Source organism: Pogoniulus pusillus, chromosome 1 (assembly GCF_015220805.1).
Source record: "Pogoniulus pusillus isolate bPogPus1 chromosome 1, bPogPus1.pri, whole genome shotgun sequence".
Taxonomy (NCBI): domain Eukaryota; kingdom Metazoa; phylum Chordata; class Aves; order Piciformes; family Lybiidae; genus Pogoniulus; species Pogoniulus pusillus.
Window position 1 is genome coordinate 38,611,259 of NC_087264.1, and position 9,164 is coordinate 38,620,422.

The following is a 9,164-nucleotide window of genomic DNA, read 5'->3' on the forward strand; positions in this document are numbered from 1 at the left end:
TCCCTCCTAGTTCTGTCCCAGAAGCTGCTTTAAAGAAAAACTCCTAGCTCTGTGTTGTAAAACAACTAACTTATGCTACAGTGTATGCCTACCAACAATATGAGAAAGCAAGCATCTGAAGCTCAAAATTACTGTGTTTTTAATCAAAGATAACAGTAAAAAAAGCCTGCAGTACATATATCAGTGTTAAGAGCAAACATAATGCTAACTCAAGTAGGCAAAAACCCCAGCATGCTAAATCCCAGATTTACAAACATTTTATTATTAACTCTCAACTTATCAGAGACTATAGTCACAATTCTTGCCACTACCTAAAAAGAAAAGATCCATGCTTGTTAAGACTGCAGTTGCTCCACCATTCTGAGTACACAAAATCCCATGTGGTGAATTACACCCCTGAACGATTTCATCAGAACTTTTTTATGCTTTTAAATTCATAGCTTCCTCTAGTGTCTCAGTAAATGTCATTGACAAAAAAAACCCAAAACAACCAATCCCCACACATATACAAAAACTCAAACAAACAAAGAACCCCACACAACCAAAAACACCTCTCACATCAGGGGACATTCTTTAGCCAAACCACCACAGGGGCCAAAACACTGCAGTGTGGAGACCTAGCAGAACCGTCCTGCCTCCACAGATCCTTCTAAACTAAGGAAAGAGAAACTCCAAGCTCAGCAATACAATCCTACTGTCAATCAAAACAGGGAGAAGAAGTAACACTATCATCTTATTTTTGGGTCTTCAATGTGGGGATAATTCAACTTAATTGATTGCTAATTAAGTCTGGAAGATAAAATCAAGTTATTTTACACTTTATTTTCTATTTTGTATCTGCCTAGGTTGAATGAGGCCTTGAGCAACTTGCTCTCATGGGAGATGTCCCTGCCCATGGCTGGGAAGTTTAGAACTGGATCATCTTTAAGGTCCCTTCAAACCCAAACCATTCTAAATTAAAAATAACTTCACTATCACATCTCAAATCAGGTGTTTGATGGAGTTTATTGTCCTGACTTTGGGTTTAAAAGAAATATACACTAACACCACCCACATCAAACACACAGAAATAGTATTTCTTTTCAAATGCACTTACCTTGCACCATTGTTTCTAACTACGTCCACTGTTTCACCAACAAAATACCGATCCTTAACATAAGCAAAGATTTCATCACAGATCTCATGAAGTCGTGAGCGATGAGTAAGGGTGGCCAAGTAGAGAACTGGAATGATGAGTGCCTCTGGAAAACTTTGAAGATTATGTCTGGCTTTCTTTTCCGATTCCAGTGCTTCCTGATACGTGAGTCCTGGTTTACCTGTGACAGCACAGCTCCACACAAGGCTGTTGCACAGAATAGTGCGTTCAAAAAAATCACTGAAAAGACAGAAGATTAGAGAGAAAGAAGTGAAACAGCTGAGTTCTAATTAATATTTTTAATTGTTCACTCTTAATATAGCAACAAATTTCTTTTACATGCAGCTCTATTCCTATAGAGGTTGTAGACAAGGCTTATCTACCACTTTTTAGCCACGCTGTGGTAAATTGATATTGTAAAACCAAAGCCTCCTTTCATTGCAGACTACAGTAACAGCCTCAAGACCTAGAAGTGCTGCAAATATCCATGTTTAAGAAGCTTTATGTATAAAAATAATCACACTGGGTTTAACAGGTGTCATACCCCACATTCCCATAAACATTTGCAAGATGAGGGTCTAAAATCATACAAACATAAAATAACCTTAAGGTCACAGAAACACATTGAAACTTGAGTAAGTTTCAGATTTTGAGTGCCTTAGCTCACAAATTAAAAGGAGAAGGTAAAAGATTTAATGTCAAGTACTTCTCTAAATACTTTTTATTCCTTCACTGTTTGCATTGCTCTTGAAAAAAGCATTGAACTATTTTTTCCTACAAATTCCTCTCCTTGTTCCAGTAGCAAATATTAATTCTCTTCCTTCTCTGCACTGCAATTAATGCTAAAGTTACACTGTCATAGTGTCATCAAGAAAGCTTTCATTAATCAATACCTGACCATTTTTGACAAGTATCAGAAACAGTGGTTTGTTAAAACACTTTGTAGATCAAGTAAATGATGTAGCTATTCGCAAAACCATGTTAAAACAAACTGCGGATCAGTGATCAGACAGCAGAGCAATCTTTCAATATACCAAACTTTAACGATTTTTATTTACTTTCCTTTAAAAATCTTGACAGACTAGTATTGATAACTATGCAACACATGACATGACAAACTGACTTTTGCTCACCACAGCTATTCCAAGGCAGACACACAGCACTTCCAAAACACTGCGTGCTACACGAGATACCTATACTGAAGTTTCATTCCTTTAAAAAAATTACACATGTGCAGTGTTGTTATTTTTATAAGGAGAGAACTGTTCACATAATTTCCAGTAAGAGGCTTAGAGAATTGCACAGTTCACACTTGCAGGCTCCCTGCAAACTTAAGCTGTCAAAATGTGCAACGGTTCAAGAGCAGCTGATGCTGTTCACTGCACATGGACAGATGAACCATAACATTTTGTAAATGAAAATGGAAATTCCAGATTGAGAACAATGGAGGGTCCTGGCTCAGATAATCCTTTTTGTATGAGCACAGGATTCCCGAGTAAGAAAAAGATGCTTTAGGAACATCAGCCATGAGAAAAGAACAGAAGAGAAAGAGATACATTATCTGAATAATATTTAATGGCTACAAAAATTCAGTTTTTAAAATCATCTGCACCTAGTTAACATATGACAGCAGAAATGTCTAACACTTCAAAGTAATAAAGTAAAAATTGGGTTTGCTTATTCAAAACAAACAAAAAACCAGTAACAAAGGAGAAAGAATGAGAGAAATTATTCTTCAATATATGAACAGCAGATAGCTGTTAGTCATCCATTGTGCACAGTCAAGATATTCTTTTTCTGCTGTCAACCATGGTGAATCAGTATCTTTAAGGTACTTAAACATGTTACAGAATAGGTTAGACAAAAAATTGAGGGTTTGGGTTTGTTATGGAATATATACAACAATCTCTTCAGGTCTCCTTCTGCCCTACAATTCAGTACTTCTGATTGAGATTCACTATTTTCAACAGTCTTACTTATTTCAGCAGATAAAGAAACATCTACCCAAATCTTCACACGGTTGCGTGTGTCTACATACATATTTGTGTCTCACCAGAGAGGTTCTTGATAATTATCTGTAGCCAGAAAAACTTATTAAAAATGCACTAGAATATAATTTGCAGAAATTATTGACGTAAGGGGGAAGGAGGAGGGAGAGAGAGTGGAGGGAGGAAGCAACTGAGGTTGACGCTGACAGTGTCGCTTTAAGAGCTGCTGTTTTTCTTTGTGAGGGGACATCGGGCAGTTGTGCTATTTAAAGCAACAGCATTGAACTTACAGGGGGGGAAACAAAACAAGCAGAACAAACCAAAAAACCCCCCAACTAAAAAACCCCAACCAACAAACCTCTCTCTAGAATTTAATCCTTTATTATTACAAGAGCAAAATTCTAAGATTACTGTAACTGAAACATATTTGAGGAAAATATTTTTTCCATTTCCATAAAGTAGTTGTGCATCTAGTTTCGTTCTCCCTCATTTCCTCTTGTTTTGCATGCATTTTCCCCTGTGAAATTACCCAGAAAATTTTGGTGAAATAAATTACATTATTTTGAAAACATTATTTGTCTTTTGCCAGTGATTAACCTACAGATACCAAACCAATCTGTGGCTTCGTCTGTTAACAGTTGGACTGAAATGTTTACACGATCTCACTAACTTGGTTTGAGAGGGAGTAGAAAATCCCAACAGTATAGCAGTAGATCTTATTTATAACACTCTCTCTCTGGTGTACACCAGTTTTCACAAAGAGACTTGCAAAGAGCACACAACAGATACCAAATCAAGGGAATGCTGGCACCAGCAGTTATATAATTTCTTTTTACTTAAAGTAATAATGCACTAGAGCATATTCTACATTCAACTTAAATGCACAACAGCAAGTGCATCTGCTGCTATGTCACATCTTTAGGGTGTTATGGTCTTTGGGTTTGCTCACTTGTTCAAGACCTATGCAACCTGATAATGTGGAGAAGAAAGTTCATACAACACACATCCACAAAGCTCACTTGCACGGTCCCATCTACCTGTGAGAAGTCACACAGGACTGCGGTGCCCCCATGAAGATGTCCACATCAGCTCAACTACTGAAGGAGCAGGGACTTAAAACTGAGTTGTCCTTACAGTTGAATTCTCAGCTAGATGCCTTTCATTTACCTTATATTCTTAGTTTTCCATGCAAGGTTAGGTAAACAGCAAAATTATTAGCAAATTATTGATAAGTAGTTTAATAGTGCCAGTTGGTAGGTATTTGACAGGGGGCAGTTCATTAACAGAAGTCAGAAATAACTTACAATCTCTGTGCTGACTATTTGCTATGGATATAAAAGTCCAACCTAGAAATGAAAGATGTCTTTTGCATCAACTAACCAAGTATTTCAATTGAGTCCAAGATCTATTTTAAGTGTGTTTCAAGAACAATGCTTGTTTCAAACCATTTGCTTTCATTCATATTCATAGTATTTAGTAAATCAAACAAGCATCCAGGGATATGTGTGGGTTTTTTTTAAACAGGAAAATTATTTGTCAGAGAAAGTAAAATATAACAAAGCCACACTACATGAAAACTGAGGAAAAAGAAGGGAAAAAAATAATCTGTGGAATGGCTAACTTGTAATAACTACTATTTTCAATTCTGAAGCCCCTAAGAGCCTCTAGTATATAACCTATTTAGTCTATTTGTAGGACAACAATCATGGAAGACCAACACTGCCATTCTAGATCACAAAAGCATTCTTGTACTCAGCCTTGTCTCCAGAAGTGGTTAATAATATACATCACAAAACAATGCACATAAGAAATCAGCAAACAAAAGCATTCAAGAAAGAGACATTTATCCCTTAATATTTACAGGTTAATTAAGCATTAAGGAATGTATTTTTGAGTTATGAGTTTATCTTCAACAAAACAGGAAAAAAAACCCTAAGTTAAATAAGAACACTCTAAAAAGCCTGAAACAAAGACTTTCGACTGTGACAAAGAATTCCACAGGCAAATATAGAAAGAAGTTTGAGTAGGTTTTGAAGATGCAGAACTGCTCATCCTGTTTTTTGGGGAATGTGGAACCACTGTAGCTACACCACTCACAATTCTCTTTTTAGAATGTCTTCACAAGCAAGACTTCTCATATTTTAACAGTAGCTTTCACTGTACATCTGTATCAGATATTAATTTTCATCGTGTCAATGACTGGTAGTAATACCCCACTTGTTTAATGCATTTCTCATGCATCCCATGCACCCTTGTACCTGATTTTCCAGCTATTACTATGGCTCCAGAGACTCTTTTATTGGTCTGCACCTCTAACCAGGAGTACAATCAAGCCTAAAGAACACCAGTTCCCCCAGTTCATGTTACTCCTGATAAGTACCACTGAACACTGCCACTACACTGCACCTCCTTTTAAAAGCTAACAGAATTATGCAATGGTGTTTCACATTAAAAAGGAAATACATTCTTAACAGGAAAGTAATTTTTACAAAATACTTAGTCTTGCACCAAATTCTACTCAAATTAACATAATGATTTTTTATACAGAGAAGAGAGTAATACTAATGTATGATCTGTATTCATCCCTACTAAAGCTGCCATGGGCATGAAAGAAGCTTTTCAACACTAACTTTGTGCTCTATAAAAGACACCACCAAACAAGAAAACAAGTCTTAACAGTTTGTAGTATTAAAAGCATTCATATAGTTGAGCAAGAGGGTGAATTCAGGCTACCATACTTATCTATACAGCAAATTACATCACATCAGACTCCATAATTTTAAAATTCTTCCCTCAAAAATTACAGTTGCTATTGCAAAAGCAAATCCAGTGGTCTAACTTAGTGGTTTGCTTTCAAAAAAACAGCTAGTACAGTTTTTAAGAAGTAGGCGCTCCCTTTCCCTACAAATCTAATTGCCCTTGCTTAGGCAAAGAAATGGGAAATGTTGTTTTCAGAAGATACTAGCTACCTGAAGCATCACTTTGCAAACAGCAGAGGTAAGGATCAGCACCTTTAAAATGTATTGAAAGATGACCCTATGTTCTCTGGTAGATTATATAACCAATAGCCAACATTAAACTTACTCGTCTGTGCCAAGAACAACTTGATTTATAAAAACATACTAACATTTTCAATCCAAAGCATCAAATTTACCCAACCTTAAAAAAAAACCCAGAAAATAACACCAACAAAAAAACCAGACCAAGACACCAATCCCAAATCCCCTCATGCACAAATATCAAGTAATAGCAGTTTTCTGCAGAGCTATACCAACTACCTAAGTTCTGACCTCACCAACATTTCTACAGATCGCCTGTGTGAACACAGTTCTAAATTTAGCCCTTAAACTGTGAACTTTGGTTAAATATGGAATTCAGTCTTTCATACTTTTTCTTAGTGACAACATCCTTTCAATGTAAATAAACCTGTCAGATACTCAAAAATATTCACCAAATCCTCTGAAAGATGTTTTAAAAGGATACCTTTCAAGATGAAATTTTAGCAAAGCTACACACATACCTGAAATATATTTCAGTGCAGTGTCAACAAATACATGAGAGTCATGTAATTACGTGATGATAATTGTAACCTGAAAAGCAACTTTCAAAATCTTGGTAGCTGGGGGAGGGGGAACTTAATTCCTACAGAAACGGGAGAGTGTCAGTTCTTCTTGCTTGTTAGGTTCTCATACGTCCTATAATGAAAACACTCCTTGCAACTAAATAATCAACATCCCCGTCCGTGTCTCCCTCCTCAGTCGAGTACATAGCCCAGGAAACAGGCACTACCCTTCAAAATTACCTACTCCAACTTCTTTGAAATGTTATTAGGTGAAGTGTATTTGAGGAAGAAAAAACAAGTCTAAACACGAAAAAAGATTTAGGTGTGTGCTCTAATTTCATATGCTGCAAACGAAAAGTATTTCAGATTTAATCTCATTTGAGAACAGGAAAAAAAAAAGGGGGGGGGGGGGGAGGGAGAGGCTTGGATGCACTGTTTTTCTGTAGGCGGGAATGGTGCTGGACCAGACTGGGATGAAAACACATAACGCTCACCAGCTTTCGAAAAACGTCTAGCTAAATACTTTCTGACCATTGTTCTTACAAGCGATAAAGTAAAAGGCAGCAAGTTCGGGACTACCCGTGCAATACGCCCTCAACGGTTAACGACAACTTCACAATTGCCATTGGTCTTTTTATATATGGAAAAGGGAAGGGGGAAAAAAAAAGACGCAAAGAGACAGGAAAACGTCCTCAGAAAGCGGGGGGAGAACTGGCGTACCCGCTCGGTTTCAAGACGGGTTTAACGTCTGGCGGTTCCGCCCGGCCAGGGAATAACTACTCTGACTGCGGGACCCGCGCCCCGCCGGACAGGTGCAGCGACCCCCGCGTCAGGGCTGCGTTCTCCCCACAACCCCCGGCCGGGCCGCCGAGCCCGCCAGCCATTTCCAACCGGGTCAACCGGCGGCTCCCCGCGGAGGCGGGGCGAGCGCGGCCCTGGGCGGCGCAGCAACCCCGACGCCCCGGCCCGGCGGAAGGCCGGCAACAAGGGGTTAAACGGCGGCGGCAGCCGGCCGGGAAGCCGAGCCTAGCGGGCTCCGCAGGCTGCGCCCTCAGCGCGGCCACTAGAATGGGACGGCCGGCACGTGCCGGGCGGGTAGCCCCGCGGCGCCGGCTGAACCCAGGCCCGGCGCGGTCCCCTCCGCGGGGCGGCCTAGCGCCGCCGTCCGCCGCGGACACGCGGCTGCCGGCGAGGACATAGAGGAGGGGGAAAGCCTGGGCCCTGCGGACGCTCGTTACTGCTCGCCGCCTCCCACACGCACAACTTTCACTTCCCCGGCGGGGACATGAGGACAGGGGCAAAGGCAACAGCACAGAAGTAGCAGGGCGAGAGGGGCGGCGAGGAAGACCCTGGCTCCTCTCCCTCCCCGCGAGGGCAAGGGGGTGCGAGATAGCCCCGCCGAGAAGTGGCAAGGGGAATCCCTGCCCCGGGCGAGAGATCCGCCCTCTCCCCTCACCACCCTCTGGAGGGCACAGGCTCAATGCCAACCGCGCTCCCTCCTCAACCCCCGGCAGGACTCCCCGTGGTGTTGCCGGGGAATCCCCTCCCAGCCCGCCCAGGTGTCAGCCGTTGGGGGTTAAACCGCTCCCTATCCACCAGCGCCGGAGGGCTACGGGGGTAGGCAGGACAGACACAGGGACATGACACAGGGGTTGTCGCTTACTCATAGTCCCTGAAGATCTCGTTAGTGACCTTGCAATAGAAAACGCGCTCGTCCGGTCGAAGGTCAGCGGGGGGCTTCTGCCTCACGAAGGGCTTTCGGTGCAGCAGCGGCATCGCCCCGCTCCGCGATCTCTTCCTGCCCCGGGACCCGCTTCGAGGAGGAAGGAAAAATAACGAAACAAAACAAACAAACAAAAAAAGAAAACAACGGGGGGAGTGAGTGAGGGCAGCGGCGACCCCCGGCCCGGGGAGGAGGGAGAGGCCTGGCGTGTCCCTCCCCCCGAGGGAGCCGGAGAAGGAGCGGGAGAAAGCGCCGGCGGCGGCACGGCGGCCTTTTGTGTGCCGACACGCCGCTGCCTGCCTGGGACTGCGCGCGGAGCGAGCGGCGGATCCTTCCTCCCGCCTCCGCCTCCCTCTACCTCACAATGGGGCCATGACGCCGAGCGGCGGGCGGAGGCGGCGCCCCCCGCCCCAGCCGCGCAACGTGCTCGACTCGGGGATACCCCGGCCGGTGCCGCCGCGCTTTGTCTACTCTGCCTCCCTTGCTCCCAGGTCACCCCCTCCCTTCGCCTCTGACCCACACACGCAGGGCCGGACACCAACTTCCACTCCTTCACCGCCTCCGCCTCCTTCTCCCCGCAAAGCAAACACCCTCGAGGGGCAACACCGACCACTTATCGCCCTCTCTCCCTTCCTGCCGGGACGCTGCTTAGCGGGGTTCCTCGCTTTTCCCGCCCCGCGTCTCGCCCCGACCCGGCCATCGCCGGGCTCCGCCGCTGCGGGACAGCGCGGCTGTGGCGCGGGGGGCTGCCCGCCC

The 9,164-nt window shown here is 43.3% G+C and overlaps 1 protein-coding gene across 5 annotated transcripts in view; it reads right to left on the reverse strand.

The window, feature by feature from the left end:
* Positions 1–8,461, reverse strand: part of BAZ1A (bromodomain adjacent to zinc finger domain 1A) — a 62,064-nt gene extending 53,603 nt beyond the window's left edge. For all 5 annotated transcript variants that reach the window (XM_064148786.1, XM_064148808.1, XM_064148800.1 and 2 more), the window contains exons 1-2: positions 8,349–8,461; positions 1,097–1,375 (exon numbers count right to left, since the gene is read on the reverse strand). In XM_064148786.1, the coding sequence (XP_064004856.1) occupies positions 1,097–1,375; positions 8,349–8,461 (392 nt within the window). The remainder of the gene's footprint in view (positions 1–1,096; positions 1,376–8,348) is intronic.
* Positions 8,462–9,164: the final 703 nt, after the last annotated feature.